At 40.0% G+C, this 21110-nt stretch overlaps 1 protein-coding gene across 1 annotated transcript in view; it reads left to right on the top strand.

Annotated features, from left to right (window-relative positions):
* Positions 1-9493, top strand: part of col6a1 (collagen, type VI, alpha 1) — a 32770-nt gene extending 23277 nt beyond the window's left edge. The window contains exons 27-35 of the mRNA XM_084731795.1: positions 1946-1981; positions 2332-2368; positions 2602-2610; positions 3728-3861; positions 4259-4368; positions 5504-5690; positions 5781-5952; positions 6082-6111; positions 7321-9493. Coding sequence (XP_084587921.1) covers positions 1946-1981; positions 2332-2368; positions 2602-2610; positions 3728-3861; positions 4259-4368; positions 5504-5690; positions 5781-5952; positions 6082-6111; positions 7321-7928 — 1323 coding nt within the window. The 3' untranslated portion in view covers positions 7929-9493. The remainder of the gene's footprint in view (positions 1-1945; positions 1982-2331; positions 2369-2601; positions 2611-3727; positions 3862-4258; positions 4369-5503; positions 5691-5780; positions 5953-6081; positions 6112-7320) is intronic.
* The last annotated feature ends 11617 nt before the right edge of the window (positions 9494-21110 follow it).

Below are 21110 nucleotides of genomic sequence, written 5' to 3'. Positions count from 1 at the left end.
TTAGTGTATATCAAATGTCAGATTATTTCCTGCCACAGTGGCAGAATCAGGAGTTCCAAACTATTATGTAATTGTTTAGAATTTGCATTCATTCAGAGGATAAGTCTGGCGATATTATAAATTTTTGTCAACGTGAAGGAATCCCATGCAAACAGCAAAACCAATAATGTGTGTTAGTCTCTCAATCATTTCTCACATCCACAGCCGGTCTGTGGTGTTCAAGCCCCTTCAGTCTTCCTCAAGACTTGAAAGAGGGATCACAAAGATATACTGTCAGACTGGAGAAAGAGTTGTATTTGTTGGGACCTGTTTTCAGCTGTGGATTAATGCACATTTGGGGCTCTAGTGAGTATTTACATATGGTGACCAGATGTCCCAATTTGTCTGGGATTGTCCCGGTTTCAAGCGGGGTTTCCCAAGTCCTGAGAAATACCTGTAACACACTAAAATGTACCAGTTTTCAACATACTCTGCCAAATTGTCTTTGTTTTCACCCCAATTTAAATAATAATTATAATACTTTACTGTCAGCGCTTACATAGACATTTTTCGTGTTCTGTCCCACTCATTAGTACCAATGTAAAAACATAAACAATGCACCATGTGTCTGTATGTGTGTCAATAAATCACTGTCATCATCATCATTGTCAAGGCTGTAGCTAGCCGATGAGTTGTAGGCACACTTAACTTGACATTGGTCTGTCTGGCAGACCCGTTTGTTGAATAAGAAAACTGAAAAATGAAACTTAAATGAGAAATAAAAATGACAAATAAATGAAACAAAAACAATATTTACAAGCCTAGATGGCGCCCATGGCTCAAGGTGCGATCGGGTGGTGCACTATGCACTGAAAGAATTGTTTTCTCATCCTGATGAAAACACCTGTGGTGCTTGAATGAACACATGGTACACTTAAAACTATGATATGTAATATTTTGGCGCATTAAAATTTAGAAAACATAATACATATGTCATGATTTTTGTTTCAGCTGGTTACTTAGATTGTCCCATTATCCTAAATGCATGTGTGTATGTGTGTATTTCCCTACCTGGGGGTAGAAGTTGCCACTGATCCCTTAAATATCCTGTACCTGAGCTAAAGTTAGTTCACTCAGCTCAACTCAACATCAAACCACATATTAAGACATAAAAAATGCACCCATTAGTTTGACTCACAGTACGAAGGAAAGACAGAGTAATTTCCTTTCACCAACTTACAAATGAAGCTTGTGGTATTGGATCGTGTGAAAAGACTGAATCTAAATATAACCCTGTGCATGAAGACATGTTCTCCAAGGCCTCAGAATCTACCCTTTCACACTTTCCATTCTTTCTGTCTCTCCTCCTCCTCCTCCTCCCTTTCCTGCTCTCTCTTCCACCTCTCCTCTGGCTTGTGTCTCTGCTGCATATTTCTTATGAACAGTTTGCGTCATGTGTCCTCGAGACCTTTTCTCCCGTCTGCAATTAACGTCTCTGTCTCTCTTCTTGTGTGTGTGTGTGCATTTTCCTTTGTGCACACATGCAAGTCACTCTGGCGTCTTTGTCACAGAGAAGAATGCTCTTAAACTGCATTTTAATGTCTGTTAAAACAAAACAGATGGTTGTCCTGCAGCCGAGCGAAAAAAAAAAAAACCAAAATGCTGTGGCAACGAACTTTTGGAAGATTCACATGTTGTTGCAGAAAGATAGAAGCGCGCACAAATGTGTGGGTGTGGATGTGGGTTGAGTGAGTGAGGGAGTGTGGTTCACAGTCAAAGTAATAATGGTTTTCCGAAGAATCACCGCTTTTTGTGTTCCAGTTAAAATAAAAACTTCTAGTGCTAGCTCTGTCATCTTGAAGTCCGACCAAATCAGCTTTTGTCTGGCCAGTTTTTAATCTATCAGCGGGATGAATCACTCAGTCCCCCGATCTTCCTGTCTCACTCCTTCTCCCTTTCTCTTCAGGGACCTCCTGGGCCTCCTGGACCACCAGGAACTGATGTGAGTATAAAAAGAAAGTTTAATCAGTCCATTTAATCTGAACCCTCGCCCTCTTCTTCACCGCAGGACAGGATGGCTAAACTCCACAGACTTGATTCCCCCTTGAGGCTGCTCTAGATTTGACTCTGAAAGTGATACTGTATGTTCAGTCCAAAGCCTCACATCAAATTTCCTGACCAAAAAAACCCGACCAGTCCTCTGAGTAAAATATCCCCACTGTCATGTTTTCTTTTTTTTATTTTGGAGCAACTTGAAACAGTCTAGGACCTGGTTGTGTGGTGTTTAAAGGTTATGTAATGTGATTTAACAGTGCATTACCGTACTGTAACTTGTACTCCACCTCTCCTCAGGAATGTGAAATTCTGGATATCATCATGAAGCTCTGCTGTAAGTTAAATGCTCTTTTTGCACACTTGAACACGCGCTTGCAGAAACAAAGCCACATGTACTCTACTCAAACACTTTGCACTTTTCAACTCAGTGCCTGATTAGATAAACAAACAATCAAAACCTGGAGTATGTGAGGGTCATGCAGGTTATGTTGTGTTTTTGTATTTTTCTACTAATTAACTTTGATTTGTTTTGTTTTTTTCCCCCATCTTCTCCAAATTGCTCCACAGCGTGCCATGGTAAGTTTGTGCTGAATTTAAAACACAGTCATCTTCATAATTGTTTCTCATGTTTTACTGCGATTATTTTCATTACCTATTAATCTGCAGATTATTTTCACCATTAATGGTTTAGTCTGTACAATCTTGAAAAATGAGAGACCCAGAGCCCAAAGTGATGTCTTGATGAAATTGCTTCTTTTGTCCAACCAACAGCCCAAAACCCAAAGACTCATTTACTAACATAAATGACAAAGAATAGCAGCAAATCCTGACATTTAGAGGAGAAATCTGTAATATATTTAATGTACATAAAATGACCATGATGTTTCAGGAGATTAAGACTACTGTTGATTACGATTAAGGAAAGGTAATAGTAACTGCTACAGCCAGTATGTTCTCCTTTGAAATTTCAATTCTGGTAGAGATCCCCACAAAAATCATACCAAAAATCTTTTAATGTCTTTTCAGTAAAAAAGGAGAATAATTATTTAAAAATTATCATTCCATGTAACATCACAAATCATATTGTAATTGACTCATCCTAAATCCCACCCCTTTTCACCAGTGACAGTTCATCAAGCTTGGTACCTCAGACAAATTTTTTCCTTTCCTGTTTCCTGTATTTATATATTCTATGTGTTTGGCTCGTTTATGTCGAAAAGAAAACCAAATTTTGAAGATGGTTGAAAGAGCTAAGCTAACTAACTAGCTAAGCTAACTAGCTAGCTAATTTGCATTAATCATTAGCCACCTAGTTATGTAGCATTTTGCTAACATTAGCTAACTTGAAATGTGGCCCGCTATGTCATTTTTATATTAAAAACAGAGAAAGCTGAAAGCTCCAAAATTTGAGGCACAGAGCAAAAAGGGGCAGGACTTAGGAAGGGTCAGTGCATTATATCAGTCCAAAAAAAAAATCACAATTTGATCATTTTTCAAAATTGTTCAGCCTGAGCTTGAATCGGTAAATGTTATTTTCATCCAAAAATGACTGAATTAGGCTAATCGATTATCAAAATACCTGGCAAATAATTTTCTTTTGATCGACTACTTGATTCATCAGCTAACTGCCCTCCTCCAATGCTATTGTGATTCGTTATGATTTTGTTTATGTGTGTCTTTTGCATGTCTCCAGAGTGTAAGTGTGCACCTCTGGACCTGGCGTTCATTGTGGACAGCTCAGAGAGTATTGGTTCCTCAAACTTTGCTCTCGCCAAGGACTTTATCATCACAGTCATAGACAGACTGGTTAAAGACCAGCAGATCAAGGTAAAGTCCATCTCTGAATGTAGCTTCGGCTTTCACATCATCTGCAGAGTAGTTCATATCCATTCGTCATTGCCAAGCCTCTGTAGGATAACCCATGTTTGACCTCTGTGGTTTGTGTTGTTTATCCAAAATGATACCAAAAATGTTGTGAAAACTGTTTTCTGAGTTGTTAGGAAACGCTGCCCTGAGAACAGACCTCAAAATAGAAAGTGTGAATGAAAGATATTCTCTCTGGTTTTGGAACTTGCTTTTATGTCTCTCCAATGACTCTCCTCTTCCACTTTGGATATAATTACTCAGGATGGGTGGGACACAGAAATGTTGACAGAAGAAAACACATGCTCGCAGACAAAACAGACCAAAACACATGGTCACCATGCAATGCTTTTCTTTCCAGTTTGCAGGTAATGAGTCAAAGGTGAGCGTTGTCCAGTACAGTGGATCAAAAGCCCAAGAAATTGTCCAAATGGGAGAAAGCGGAATTAACAGCATCACCGATTTTAAACAGTGAGTTCACACACACATGCAACCAGAGCCCTGCCTGCTGTGCCTCTCCTCTGGCTCGCTCTTTGACTGTGTAATGTTGTCGTCATAATGATTTAGTATCACCACTGCTGCAGAGGATTGATTTCATTGGTTTGGTTTCTGGTTACAACCCTTTTAAGTCTTAACATCAGTCAGACTGTGTTAGGAAGGAAGTCTTCAGTATTTTACTAATGCAATAAGCTCATAATCCTCCCCAGGAACAAACAGTGCAACTTCTAATTTACTAACTCAATATTGGCTATTTTTATTTGAACAGTGGTGTCTCTTGTTTGTCTTATCTCTTTGTAGTCAATCCAGGAATCGGCCAGCAACATATTCAGCTTAGCTGAGGAAAATAATTAGCAACATCTCAAACTTTATCCCGCAGCACCTTCCTGTATTGTTGTTTCTCCCAGGAAACCCCTGTAATTTACATGGCCCTCAAACTTAATTAGAAATAATTGTCAGCTTTGTATGTTTGTCTGACATCACCCAAGTTGCCAGATCAACAATGAAACACAATCTACACACTGCATACAGTTTAACCCATCTGTCACTGCAATCTGGCGGCTCACAACTTGATTCAATGGGTGTGTGCCCAACTGCTAACTCAAAATTAGCTGTTGCCAAAATGTCAGGGCAGGATGGCGTTCCACCTAAAAAATCTAAATACACCTGCAAATTTAAGTAGAATACCTATTTATATCTGCCCATCAACAATATAATCGCCACACCAGTGAGCCAACATAACAGGCCCCAACAGCACAAGTGCGTTATTGAGGCGCAGAAGGGTTCATTTCTCAAGCTGACTTTTTTCTAGTTGTTTCATACCGATTTAAACTAGCCCTTCAATTGAATACACAATATTAAAAAGGTATTGTATGTATGTAGTATGCCTGAATGATTGCATGTTGTAGTTCACTGATATTCTGTGTAGAAAAGAACAGTTTGCCCAACAATAGTTTGCTATCATCTACGTCACTCTAATGGACAATACAGATATCCATCTTTTCATTTCATTCTTGGCAAAGCAGCAGATAAGTGTATTTGCAGATGTGTCAGTGATTTTCTTGGAAAAAAACAGATTTTTGTGTCATTAATTTCTGCGTGTGTACAGGGCGGTGAAAGACCTGCGCTGGCTGGCCGAGGCCACGTACACAGGCGAGGCCCTCGAAGTAGCTCTGAACACCGCAATCAGGAAGATGCAGAAAGAGAACCGAGTCGTTCTCGTTCTCACCGACGGACGCTCTAATACAGAGAGAGACCCAGTTCCCCTCGATGTCCTCTGTGGTCATAATCTGCGGGTGAGAACAAAACACTGAGATAGATACAGTCGTACACCCTCAAATATCAATGTGCCCCCACTAACCTGAAACCTCTGTCCTCATCTCCAGGTGGGAAGTTTGGGAATCAAGGACTACTCGGGCCGTGAGCCCAACCTGGAGCAGATCCAAAGCATATCTTGTTCGAAGGCCACCGAACAAGGTTTCCCCCTCATCCTGGACAACTACGCCGAGCTGCTAGAGGACACTTTCCTGCAGAAGCTCATAGGCTATATTTGTGAAGGTAAACACACACACACACACACACACACATGCATACACACACACACACATCATTGTTCATTTCCATAAAATGATTATTTGGTACTAACTCCAAATAAACTGATGTACCCCTTATTTTTCTCTCCTCCAGATAAGAAGTGCCCAGACTACAAATGTCCCAGTAAGTGTATTTTCCTTTTTCAGTCATAATAGGTTTACATCTTTTTTTTCCTCCTTGTCTCACATTCTGTCTGTATTAGTCTAAAGTGCATTCAAATAATCAGATACTACAAACACACAGGATTCACAGACAATCAGAGTTGAAATTAAGCAATATCACAGAAGTGGGTGTGCTTTGCTGTCATTGTTGGCACTGCAGCGATGAGGTGTAATACTGCGATTATACAACATTTACCAGTAAATAAAAGTTTTAACAAAATGAAGTCATACTGTGGGGCAGTACCGTATTGAAATTTAGTTTACTACCCAACAAGTAGGTCGACCGTCAGTAACAACCAAGCATCAGAGACCATTTCTAGTCCCTGTTGAGTCAGCCAGCCAACTTGAGCTAATACTAACACTTTTATTCTTTTTGGCCAAACTGAATGAATATCACACAAACACAAAATTGCTTAGCTTGCTCAGTCTTGCTGTTACTAAGATACTTGCGAAAAAAACAATTTCCTTGGGACAAATTTAGGTACTACATCAGGAAAGTACACGTGTATTTTTAAGTAAGCAGCACCTGTCGCAGACTCTCCAGCATAGCTGATGGAGGATGCCAGGGCATCCAGTAACATCAAGGCTGAACAGAGTCTCTGTGATCCAGTCATTTACAATAACTCCAGAGTGCTGTAATGCAATCTAAAAGAACCATAAATTATAATCATCAAAGAAAGTTTATTTAATTATTCTATCAAGAGGTCGTAGTCTATGTCTGGAGTCTGCTTAGAGGAAGCGCTCCACATGTGTCGTAGGTCGGCGTCACCCTGTGATGACAAGGTTTTTGGCACACAGATCCTCATGCACTTGCAGACGCGGAAAGCATAATTCCAGTTAATAGCTGCCTACTGTGGTTCATGATTTATCTAAAAATAAAAACACTTCAAAAAACCCCCTCCACTCTTTTGATGGAGTAATATTTTTAGTGATGAGCACGGTGTGGTGTCATGCTAATGTGAGCACATTTTAAATGTCTAGTTGACCAATCAGATTGCTTGATTATAACTGTAAAATAAAACATGAAACAGCCAATAATTTAAACATGTAAAATGTATGTGTGAAATGAAAATGTATAAATACTGTTTGTCTATCTTCCACCCTATAGTCATTTACAGAGCCAATTGAAACAATTGTTGATCAGATGATTGTACTTGTGTGTGTGTTTCAGTCTCTTTCTCTGAAAACGCTGATATATTGATGATGATGGACAGCTCAGCCAGCGTGGGCCAGAAGAACTTCGAGACGAGCAAGACCTTTGTCCACCGCTTGGCTGAGCGTTTCCTGACAGCCGAGAAAAAGAGGGGTGTCAATGTCAGAGTGGGTCTGGGCCAGTACAGCCGAAACACCCGCATAGAGCAGGCACTAACCAACAACTTAACCCAGCTGGCTAGTCACGCTGAAGAGGCAACCTTCCAAAACGATGGCACCAACTTGTTAGAGGCCCTGCAATTTGGCATGAGGAATTTAGGCACTGGTCGTGGAGACACGTCAGGAGGCAAGAAAAAGCTGGTCCTGTTTTCTGATGGCAGATCTCAGGCCATCACTGAGGCCGTGCTGGAGAAGCGTGTTCGTGAGGTGGCAGACGCCAGGGTGGAGCTCTTTGTCATCGCCGTCGGCAGCCAAGTCAATGAGGTCAACCTGCGCACGCTGGTGAGCAGGGGGCGGCAGGACGACATCAGTTACGCCCAGCGTCACCTGTTCCGCGTCCCAGATTACCCCTCTCTGCTCCGCGGGGTCTTCCACCAAACCGTCTCCCGCAGGGTCTCCTTGCCCTGAGTGCTGGGCCCCAAACACCAGGACCAACACGCTTTAGATTTTTAGTCCCATTATGAATAATCAGTCTCACTCATTTACCATACACTGTGTTCAAGTACTTAAAAAAAAAGGAAATGTCACAAAACGACAAATGATTGTGTGGCAGACAAATGGAAATGTCTTCATGAAAATGGCATGGGACTTTTTTACCCTGAGTTAGGCCTCCAAGGCAGACCATCTCAGGCTGTGTACACTTTCCACCTGGCTGGGACCATTAGACCACAATCCAAGTTATGGTGCTATCCTAAAGCATTTTCATTTTAGAGCATCTGGAAGGAATAGCTGCTTGTCAAGCAAAGTTTAGGGTAAAGAAATCCCATTGTTGCTTCGGTCCTGGAGAGCAGTCAATATTGGCCACAACCAAAGTAAATTTCTAGCCATTAAATGCATGGGGCTGATTTCTACTCAGGTATTCTGTATCCCTGCATCACTTTCAACAAATCTGGACCCATACTCTCACTTACTTCAACTAACTAGTGTGAACTGAAAATGGCTCACCAAGGCTTCACTCTGCTGTCTCTCCAGGACCGGAGCTCCTGCCATTTTGAAGGATTTGTGTAAAGGCTTTTAATGTGGACTCGTTTTTGTAGCTCTTACTATTCTTTCAAGTGGTGTCGGATTTGTGGAGTCACAATTTAACATGAAAACAACATAAGTGAACTAGTTGCAGCCGTGAATTGAAAACATACAAATTCTTTGGCAAGTGCCCGGATTGTTTAGCTGGAAGGCTGGCATGATAAGCCAGTCAACTTTGTTTTGGAGTTTTGTCCCTATAAAGCATTGAAATTGAAAAGGTCTGTGGCAAAAGCCATGACACATTCCATACTTGGTGAAAACTCACACACAGCCGACATCACTTCAAAGCTCTATTAGATCATCAAACCTACGAAGAGAGCAGGACATGACATCAGACAAACCCATCATCTTCACCTGGTACTAATGAAGACATAACAGCTGGACCCAGTATGTGTGATTCTGTCCGAGTGTGTGTGTCTGTACGTGTGTGTGTATGTGAGCACACATGTGTGTCCATGTATATGTGTGTGGAGGTGATTTTCATGTGTAGCCTTGAGCGACTTTCCCATAAACAGTTGTGCCGGGTTCACTGGTTCAAATGACAGAATGACAGAAACTTGTTCGTTATTTTCTGTGCAAGAAAGACGTCAGTCAAACACACAAACACTCATGTACACACACACACACTCTCAGTGAGGTAGGAAACATCTGTCACGGTTGAAGGCTTGAATAGTAACCTAACGGGACTCCTGCTGTGAGCCCCTCACACCCACAAACAAACAGAAAAAAACACACACACACCTTTTAAATCCTATCAGTTGTAAGTTTCACAATTTCAGTTTTGTCATAATCAGCGACCCAGAGTCACTGCATTGTTGTTTCTTTCTGTGGTGCTATTAGTCTCAGTGTAACAGCCTCTACCCGTGGTGTTAAAGAAGATATTTTTACCTGAGGATACAAAACCTCAGCAGTGATGTAAGAGCTCCTTCAATAAAGGTTCCTACACCAAAGTGTCTCAGCTCACTTTTGTCCACACACACACACACACACACACACACACACACACACACACACGTACACAGATTTCTGTAGCTTAAGAGTACACTCAGTAGAGTGAAGATCTCCACATTTGGTGGAGGTGCCATTACAACTTCCAGATACAACCAACAGAGATTTGTAATGTGTTTGTATAGTATAGTATAGTGTAAGTTTTCTTATATAGATTTTTGTGGAGTTTTTAATAAGGTGTGTGTTAATTTTTCTTTATGAGGCATAGAACAGTGTAATGTTATTGTAACTTAACTATAAACTTAATAAGGACACAATAAACGGGACACATTAAACATTGTTATTTATTTATTACATTACAAGCAACCAGGCAGCTTTATATTAATGTAATAGATATAGAAATCTACATTTTTAGAAAAACTCACAAAAGATGAAATCCTAAATAATTTTCACTTGATGTTGTCTGTTCAAAGGTCGGAGCAGACACAACCACACAGATGCATAGCGGCTCCCTTGCAGTCATGATGGCGGAAAAGCTCACAAAATGAGTATTTATTCATCTTGTATCGTACCTAAGGTTAGTGGATAACATTTCAGGAATGCAATTGACCTTTTTTGCTCCAGTTTAAGATGAGATTAAACCGTTTTTGAGCCGCAATAAAGGCCAAAAATGTGACCTGCAACAAGCGATGCTGGCTTTGTTTTTAGCCTAGCAGTTGTTTGTGATTTGAGTCAGCAGTCTCAAGTCACAAACGGAGCAGTCAATAACAGAGGTTTCTCAAGGTTTCTCAAAACATGTGAATCAGTGTAACTATTAAGTGGTGCTTGAGCGTACAGTCATAAACGTGCTGATGGGTCCAGTAGTATGTGGGATTACCTGTGGACAGAACAGACAATAGCTCACACATTCACTCACACACACACACACACAACAATGCCTGGTGGAGATAAAGATGCATTTTCATATGTTCAGAAATATGTCTCTAAAGAGCTACCTTTTATATATATTCACTCTCTTTGACATTTAAACACTAAATGACGAAGCATGACATTTACCCCAAAGAAAAAAATGTGAGTTTAGCCTAATAGTAACATGGTGCTCAGGATGACAGTCCTCTCAAACTTTGGTGATCCCTGAATTTTCGTCTGACGCCGTCATCCAGAACACAGGCAGGAATAGGCTACAGTACCAAAGTGGTTTTCTTTGCTGCCACCACCCCGGGGCTGAGTCATGGGTAACCGAGCAAACAGCAGTCAGCAGTTACTTTAGCAACAAGTAAAGCTATCTTTCCATCAAGAAACTCTGTAAACAACCTTGGTACTGTATTCTCTGCTGGTCTCGGAGGCTGTTTGTCCCAGTTGACTGCTGACTTTAGCAATAAGTAAGCTAAAGCTATCTGTCCATCAGGAAACTGTGTAATTAAATAAATGAGAACTGAAGCTGAGAAGCCGGAGGACTTTTTGACAGTGATGCCCTCAGAAACACTGCAGTCCACTCTGGCTACCATTAAAATACCTCGGAATACCTTGTTTTGTCATTGTTGGGGCAGATACTGGCACATAGGTGACAAATAGTGCAATAAATATGTGATAACACTGAAAAACATCTATTTTCACTTCATGGGAGTTAAACTGCTTTGTTGTTTCAAAACTGCATAATTTAATATTAGACAAAGAGAGTTTGCAAGAGTCCATTAACTCACTGTATGTGTTTTTTACTGTGCAAACAATTCTCATTGTGTCCTCATTTGTTAGTTAACTTTTCTTGGTGCAAGCTATTTTTCAGTACATTTTTAACAAATCATACTCTTTGTTTAAGTGATGGGGACAAAATCGTCCATCTCAAAAAGTGGTAGGGACGTGTCCCCTGTGTAAATGGCACCTAATGCATGCTAGTATGTTAATGTAGTAGTAGTACAAGTATAAATATGCATATAACAATACCTAAGTGTATTACTTACAATTGATATTAAATGTATTTTGTGCATGTATTATACATACATGTTATATTCATTCATTCTCTGTAACCACTCATTCCCGAAGGGTCACTGGGGGCTGGAGCCTATCCCAGCTGACATTGGGCGAGAGGCGGGGTTCACTCTGGACAAGTCGCCAGCTCATCGCAGGGCTGACACATAGAGACAGACAACCACTCACACTCAAATTCACACCTAGGGGCAATTTAGAGTCACCAATAAACCTAGCATGCATGTCTTCAGACTGTGGGAAGAAGCCGGAGAACCCGGAGAGAACCCACGCAGACACCATGCAAACTCCACACAGAAAGGCCCAGCTGGGGGATTCGAACTCAGGACCTTCTTGCTGTGAGGCAGCAGTGCTAACCACTGCACCACCCATACATGTTAAATTAAACACTAATAACAATTCACAAGATTATGACAGTAAGTTATCACAGTGTGACCTAAAGTGACCTCAACACACGTCCCACATGTCAGCAAGTATCTGCCTGCGAAGGTGCCCTTGAGCAACACATCTCTAGCAGCTCCAGGGCTGCTGTGCTGCAGCTGAGTTTCACCTCTGACCTCCCTGTTGAAGAGGGGCAAAAGAATGAAGAACTCCTCCTCTAGGGGTCAAAGGTGTATCACTATAACTATCTTTTTGTTGTATTTGCTGGAAGTACAGAAAGTACACAGTACATGGACACACACGTTAAGTCGTCTTCCTGTCTGTGGCTCAAAGAGGGACACGTGTTTTATATTAAATGTTCACACTCAGACTGCAGCAGAATTTCAGTGGAACTCTCAGTTTGACTTTCCTCCTTTTTCTTTGTGGTCCTGAGTTCAAGCCACTGTTCTCTGGATCCCTGCTGTGTACATTCTTGTGTGTGTGTGTTTGTGCACGCGTGCCCGTACATGCACTATCTGTGTCTGGACTGCTTGATACATCTCTTCCTGTGTTGAAGTCATTTTTGAAGATCTGATCAGAACATTCCACACAGTTCCTGCCTACACGTGTGTGTTTGTTTATTAGTTTGTTTGTGTGCATGTGCATGGGCGTGCCCTGCTGTATGGTGATGATGCACATTTCTTTGTATGATTTACAGCATGCGTGCATGTATATCTGTGTGGTTTGTGTGCATGTAGCCATCAGTGTGTGCGGGTGACTTCCTTAGAAATTTGTCTTGGCTCCTCTGCAGTTTTTATGAAACCCAATTTCCTCCAGCCTCCTTCTGAAGCCGCAGCGATTGGACCTCTTACTACCAGCTTATTGTCAGACCTCAGCACAACCTTCTTCCACCAAAATTCACTGGTAGTGACATAAGTTTTGCACATGGACTTGACCAAAAGTGTGCATGATTTGTCCATGACCTTACGTGCACTGTAAAAACAAATCATACAGGAATTTAGTGAAATCAACTACACTTTTCTCATTACCTTAACATAAATATTCAAGTATTTATTCAGGTCAGTTAAACTTAAAATGTCTATTTATTTTTAGAACACTTAAGAAGTCTTTTGACTTGAATGGATGAGTTGAATGAGTAAGCTCAATCAGAGCTCGATCAACTCATTAAATTAATTTTCTAAAGGAACGTGATCAGCACATTAGCAGACCTTCCAGCATGCATTGTTTGAGACTCAATACTCTCCTGACAACCTTCATTTTTATAGTTTGAAGAAAACGTGATGGAAACTTGCTGTGTGTCTCAAATACACTTTAAAATAAGTCACGGTTGCTTGTTTTCACAAAAATAGAAACACTGCGAAAAATGAAGTAGAAGAAGAAGAGCTGTTGGTTCAACTTAATATCTTAAAGGGGCAATATGTAGCAATTGTTTGTGCAAAAATGAATATTGCAGTCCAAATTGTGAGTTGGAGGCACAGACTGTATATTAAATAAGTTGAAATCCATTTTAATATACAATCTATGGTTGAAGCAAGTTCTTTCCCCCCACCCCCTCCTCCCCAGACTCAATGCAGCTCTGCAGGAACACTGCAGGAACGCTGCAGGGTGCATTGAAAATTGACAACAACAAGCAACAACAAGTCCTCTACTATAAGAGGATCACCTGTTTATAACTGTCAATTGTCTGTAAGTGTAAAGTTCAGCCTGTTCTCCTGAAAACAAAAGCCCACTGCTCTGAAAATACACACTTGGGACTTTGAGTTAAATAGCAGCCTGTCTCTCTGCCTGCCAGACTCCATTAACATATTGCTCAATTTAACCATTATAGACATCTACTCCTTCTAAAAGATGATTCATGATTTATTACAACTGAACAGACACTAACTCATTCTGCAAACATTCAGCATATTTGTACTCTAATTAAACTGAAACGGGTAAACTAAAACACCATGGCTTCAGTGTTGTCAGAGAAGCCGGTATTTCAGCTTAACCTGTTTTCTTGATGCCTGATGGTAAATTGTGGTGATTTTATAATTAGAGAAAAGTTTCTTTGTTTTGAATCATTACAAAATCATCTCAACTTATCGCGACAGACTATTTAGATTGAGTTAACTTAAAATATTGTGGCAGTCCAGACACCTTTTTAAGTTAAATTTATTGTTTTTACAGTCTGCATTTGTGTGTGTGTGTGTGTGTGTGTGTGTGTGTGTGTGTGCACGCGCACTGAGGTAACGACTCCCAGCTGCCTTGTCTGAACAGACAGCACATCTGGAAAGAAGGAAAAAAGATTCCAAAAAAGAAGCAAAGGAAAAGAGGAGTGAATGTTAGCTTATCTTGTGTTTAATGTAATATCCTGTTCATTTGTTCTTAAATATAGCCGATTCTGATTCAGAGGCTGCACTGGAAAACATCTGGAGGAACTCTGTCACTCCCATACAGACAGTCGCAGAGATTAGGCCCGCCCTGTGGCTGTCGTTTTGTGTATCTGTGCATGCTGCACATAGCATGAACATGTATCTGCTCTTTGACTGTGTAGATTTGTGTGTTCGCATGTGTATGCACATGCTTGATTAGGTTTTATGTTTCTGTTGTGGCCTTGTCTTTGTGCATGTTTGCATGTGAAGTCAATTTGAGTTGTTCCATGTGCACAACAGTGAGAGAAAAGTTGCAGCGACGTTGGGAGAGCTGAGCTGTTTATGATTCTGGAACTGATTATGCAGAAATCCCCCCAGACTGAATCGCTCTTTTTGTCCATGTGAAAGAAATAAAGGAAAAAAAAAATTAAGGAGTGTGTGTGTGTGTGTGTGTGTGTGTGTGAGAAAGAAGGAGGCAGAGAGGGAGGCAGAGGCTGGTTTGCTCTTATTTGAGAGGGAGGTCATTCCTATTCTATGAGTCACAAGTTTAAGAGAGACCAGAACCCCCCCACACACACACCACCTCCCTCCACCTCCACATCCCTCCATCACATGCACACGCACACACACACACACACACACATTGCTCCACTCCTCTCTTCCTCTCTTTTTAAGGAAAAACTCTTCCCTGGCCAAGACAGAGAGAAGAGCTTCAGAGAGTAATAACTCTGGTCAGCAGCTGCCCTTCTTCTCCTCCTCCCTTCATTTTCTTTCTCATCTGCACTTGGTGGCCATGGCAAAATGCTGACAGCTGTCTCACCTCCAGCCACTTCTACTGATCATCACCTACTGTTCATTCAGATAAAGTCAAAGTGAAAAGCATGAGGGACTCAACCTTTTAAAGTTCTGTGCAGAAATACATTATGTTTCTATATTTGCAAGAGCAGAGATGTTTAAAGACAGACTGGTTTAGATCTAGATTTCCTACTTCAGAGGGAAACTTTTACTAAATGCACTTCGATATGATAAAGTCAAAATCAGTGTTTAAGTGTTTTTGTAACATATGTATTGCACTACAGAAAAAAGTTTTGTAGATATTCTTGTGTGTGTTTTAACAGTATTTTGGAAAACACTGGTGGGCGGGCACTAAAGTTGTGTCCAGTGAAATGCCTTTTTGCTTATGATGCAGCAGAACATGAAGGAGAATACATCGATTCACCAAAGCGGACTGTAGTGTTTCTGGAGACAGGGCCTCACTGTACAAATGCACAATTTTATTACTTTATTAATTGATTTAGGTGAAACTGGATCATATTTTATGGAGAAAGTATTTTCTGATTTCTCCTCTGATGTCCTTGGCTGCTCAGCTTCAACTCTCGATTATTTAATTACCTAAAGGGCTTTATGAATACCAGTACCAATACCAAAACAAATACAAATACAAAAACTTAACTGTCCACAATGTGAAAATTTGCTTTCAGTTTCACCATAAAATAACTAATTTCATTAATTACTTTGACAGCACTTGAGACAAAGGATTTCTTGTAAGTATTTCTGTTTGCCTTTGGTAATCTGTTCTGTCTTGCTGAGGGTAAAAGATCAACTCCACTCTACAATGTTCTGATGGACAGTTAGCTTTAGCTTACTTGATGCTAAAGTAACTAACTTTAACTGTTAGCAGGTAACCTTCAATGTGGAAAAATGAGGGACAGAAAAAACACACCATGACAACAGTTTAACTTGTACTCATTCTCACTGATGATGATTTACTCTGTCTGTCTCTATCTGTAATTTGACAACTTCTCTCTTTTTGCAGGTGAAGTTGACCTGCAGGTATTTGTCAACATTAAAACAAAAAAAAAAGAAAAAAATGCACATTCCTGATGGAAAATATAGCTTCGCTTCTTGCTAGGGTAAGTTAGCTGACTGCTAAGTGCCATTAGCTCCATTAGCCATGACTCAGCCCCAGTGCGCTGGGAGCCAAACCCACCTCAGTATTATAGCCTCTTCCCTGTTGTCCTGGTTCGGTTGTGTTTACTAAGACCCCTCAGTGCTGAGTCAGCTGACAGGGCGGCTGTCATTAGTGTTACATCCATGGATCACTCTAGCTGCATGGCAAGAAACATAACACATGGTGCAATTGGCTGTTCCCTCCAGGAAATTGCAAAGTTGCAAACGTAACAATTGACGCACATTCAACCAATCTGACCTTGCAATTTTGTCGAGACTTTGCAATTTTTCCACAAATTGTTGTTTCCTGCAAGTCCCAACAATCATAGCTATACAGCACACAAATATCACACATCAACTTCTCAATGAACTAACAGAATGTTTTATTATTTACTGTTTTTTGTATTTATATATTTTTTATTTTGTCACAGGTACTGGAAAGAACACAAGGTTTGTCTCTGTTATTGACATTTATCAATGTGCTGAGTTTGAGCTCTAAAAAGATTTTGCGTCTTTGTGGAATACTGCCCAGGTGCACTTCTTCATGAAAAGGTAGTCTTGAGTACGTCTCATGTGCACTCGAGTATGGTCCACATTAACGGTTTGTGAAAACAAGCCATTTTGTATTCGGGTTAATCCTAACCCAGGCTTTTGTACTTAATTGTTTTCAGCCGCAGTTTGAAGCAATTGCATCTAGTGTGAAAATACCCTCAGACCATTTTTGTTCTCCCTGGAAATGTTTATACCAAAAAGAAAAAAGCTTCTTTTTAGGGGGAAATTTTCACTTGGTCTCACCATTTCATAGCAAATATGTCTAAAAACACTGCAACATGCAATTTTTTAATAAGGCTGCTGTGAAATCATGCATTTTAGGCCGTAACACTCCCCAAAAAGTCGGTGAAATCCTGGATGGACTGATTGGTTACAGTAAACGCCAATCAGTGTCCACAATAAGTCCCTACCTCGCTGCCTGTTATACAGGAAACACGAAGGTGATAAGCAACCAACTTGTTCTTTCATGGGAACTGAAAAGATACACTGAAAAATCACACAAGAATCAACTAATCTAAATATCTAAACACGAGTTCTTCTAACTTTAAGTCTTGAAATGAGTTGAATGTTGTGTTGTTTTAGAGTTAAAATCCTCCTGAGACCCTGCTTGTGTGATTGTAGACTGAAGAAACATATGACAACCTGATGCCTGTCTCTAACACACTTCAAGGTAACTCATGGTTATTTGGTTTCACAATAACAAAAACACTACAAATCATGATGAAGGTTAGTGTTGAATTCGCTTGAACTCCTGAAATTTAATAAATTCACTGGAAGCAGTTTCACATATCGGCTTTGTGCCAGTATTGGAACAGGCTCTTATGGGAACAGCTGCAGCTGTAAGGTCTTTGTGTCACAGATGGTCTTTTTTTTTTTTTTTTTTTTTGCTAAGTCAAATCTCAAATCTCTTATGGTTTTAATAAATGTTCTATTATCCACTGCTTGCAATTCAGTCTGCTTAGAACAGGAAATTCAATCCATGTATTATTATCACTCCTTTATCTGTTAGCATACAGTGTCATTATGTAACATTATGTATTTGTTTGGTGTAAGATCGTTTTAAAGGTATTGTGATGCAGTATGAAATTATGCAGAGACACAGCATCCTGCACAATAATGCATCACAGAACCTCATATGTGCTCCATTTGCACAGCTTGGTAGATATTCACTCAGTTCAGAGTGAGTCATAGAACACAGATCCCAAAGATAAAAGCTAATGAAAGAGCAGGGCAAAAACATTTCCTCCATGTAACGCCGGGGAAGATCAAATGATATGACAGTCACGCCAAAGCCAGTATTCTTCTGTGTGAATAAATGTACCAAACAAACAGTCACTCATCATTTCAAAAATATTCAGCCAACGACAGTCTAACTAAGCGAGCGAGCCAATATTAGTTAACTGATGCTAAGCTAAACATGTTTGCTAAACTTCAGCTGATAAAGAGACTCAACCATCTGTGTTTTGAGGTTCCTGACAAACTTTTAATGCGGTCAATCCGGCATCCATTATCCCTACAGAAGTTGCATTTAGCGATTGTTTTGTTTGTGCCTCATCGTCAGCTGAGGCCGTGTGCTGCAGATTTGTCAGGCTACGCATGATAATAAAAGGGGGCGATACCATGCAGCTCATCATTTCTTTAATGTTAATCTGGCAAAAAATAAAATAATGATCGCTCACAAGTCCCAAGTTGAAGTGCGACAGAAGTCCAAGTTGCAGACTTAAATCTCCATCTCTGCTTTGTTTGAAATGAAGAACTGACTCTTCAAATTGAGAAAATGTAAGAGGGAATCAGATTTGTTGGTAATGTTCATCAGCTGTCGGTTCAAGTTAGTATTTTAAAGTTTATTTGTCTAGATTTATTTTGAATTTTTTAAAAATCAGTCTTTTCAATTTCAGTCAACTCAAAGAATTTTGTTTGAGAGTCAAAACTCTCCTTACACCCCTCTGTTTTTTAATTTGAAGAAAACATGTATGATGAAAACTGTCTCTAACAGACTTTAAGATAAGTCCTGGTTGTTTGTCTTTGCTATAATGAAATCACTGCAAAGGTTAATATTGAATCCAGTCTTTACCTCCCTAGACAAATTTAGGCAATAAATTATAAAAAATATTTTGGTTCAATAGTTCAAATGTTTTGCTGTTGGTTCAGCTTACTATCTAAAGCTTTATTGAACATGTTTTCTCATGCACTACTGAATTAATATCAAGTGAATTTCACTAGAAAAGTTTGTTTTGAATCCTTAAAAATTTAAGACAACTTGTTTTTTCAAATTCAGTCAAATTAAAAGTTTAAGACAACCCGGACTCTAACTTTTTTAAGTTAAAACAAATAGTTGATTATCTCTGGTCATTTAACATCAGCAAACTTGTATACTCGGTCAACCCAAACTACCTTTTCATCTCCCTCTCTGAGCTGATATCCTATCATGTAACAGATGTAAAAGCCTGTTCCTGACACGGCCTCCTCCTGTGTTCTCGCCTGGAGAACACATTAGTGGCAGTGTTACTGCTTAATGCATTTGCAGCTCTGCAGGCCGCATAAAAAAATTCAAGCGAACTGGACCCTGTGACATGTGCCAGGGTTGCTGCAGCCGACACATGATAAGCAGTGATGAAATGAAAAGAAATATGCTTTAGCCTACATTGACAGAGTGTAAATGACAGAAATGGTAAATCCTCTAAAAAGGGGGAGACCTCCCACCATGTCCATAAACACTTAAACACATACAAATAGCCAGCTGAAGCATCTATGGGGATAAACACGGTGAGCAGACTCATGGACAGCCTGTCAGTGTTTACACCAAGTATAAACTTCTCTTACTCTGCCTACTAATTGCAACCAGACCACTAGACAAATGTGAGCCGTTTGTGTGTGTTTATGAGTGTGTGTGTGTGTGTGTATGTGTGTGAAGGGGAGGGGCGGGGTAGGTCTGCTCTTTATCCTGTTCTTTTTCATTCTGATTCACCACATGTATGAGATTAACTGTGAAAACCTCCTAAATGCTCTATCTCAGGGACATGAAAGCTCAGTATGTCCTCAGGTTTGCACCATGTGTTCCGCTGAGGGCCACATCTAAAAAAAATGTCATACCTCCTCATACTAAACAGGCATGGCAGTATGTTTGTGGAGTTTCAGACGTCTTCAAGAGGGGGGTCTGTTCAAAACTTTTATCGGTGTATGGCAGTAATACTGGTATGGTAGACTGGGGACGGTTGAAACAGGGGACACTTGCAATCTATCAGAAACATGATAGAGTGCTCTATAATGACACTCTATCGCAGCAGTTGCAATACGTTGTTGCAACTGTCCCCGGGCTGAGCTAAGCTAAGATAAATTATGATAAACTAAGCTAAGCTAAGCAGCTACATCAAAACAGACCACACAACAGTATTTTTCATAAACAAGTCATTGTGGGGTGCATTAAAGGGCAGTTCACCCAAATACAAATGCGCATGTGTAATAAAAATACATTGTATTATAATTTACTATATTCTTTCCATGTCACACTGAAATATAGAGACTGAAACATCTATACATTAACTTAACATAGGCTTATTTTCTACAAATAAACAAAGAAACCTCAATAACTGTTACACGGTAAATGTTACACTCATTCTGGGGGAATTGGGACGAAACTGTATTTTGAGGGGTTTTTAATTTTTATTCTGCAATTGTACTGGAATAAAAGATCAGACTCTTGGTTGTTAAACCATGTGGGCCAACCTCCTTAAGTTTTTTTTTAAATATAAATGTAGATGTCAGCTCTATCAGATGGAAAATCAATTTAACCAATTTAATTTAGCTTTAGAGTTGGTATATTGTGTTTGGGACACATCTGATTCCAATATTAATTAATTAATTTTTTAGAAAATAAAAAGTTTACCATTTGAGCAGTATTCCTGCCTTTTTTAAACCAGGAAGTGAGACATGGGTCCTTATACCTTTTGATGCCTGATCAAACATGTTTTTGTAAAAAACCTGGAAATCTGGGGCATGAATTTAAAGGGAATTTTCTTTTCTTTTTTTTTTTTTTAATCGTTTTTATGAAAACAAACATTATCATATCTGTTTCCAGATTTTGAAGGCTTTTAACAAATTGTTTGCAGCTGTGAATTCTTGCCTGGGACAAGAGTGTTTTCTGGCACAGAGCAAGTTTTGACAAGTTTAAGCAAGTCCTAATTCTCGAGAAAAGGTGACTACTAAACTAATAAATAATACTATAATATAAAACTTAGAGGAATGCAAAAAGTGTTGCAACCGTCCCCAATCTTCCCTCCAACAGGCCACGGGAACACGCGTGCGCGCGCACACGAGTTCCAGCGGAACCATGGCGCCTCCAAGCGGACAGCTGTGCGCACATCTGGGGTGCGCCGTGCGCGCTCAGGAGGAGGGA

Source organism: Lutjanus erythropterus, chromosome 12 (genome assembly GCF_056507025.1).
Source record: "Lutjanus erythropterus isolate fLutEry1 chromosome 12, fLutEry1.hap2, whole genome shotgun sequence".
NCBI classification, from domain to species: Eukaryota; Metazoa; Chordata; class Actinopteri; order Lutjaniformes; family Lutjanidae; genus Lutjanus; species Lutjanus erythropterus.
The sequence above is the reverse complement of the archived record's forward strand: the minus strand, read 5'-3'. Positions and strand labels throughout refer to the sequence as shown.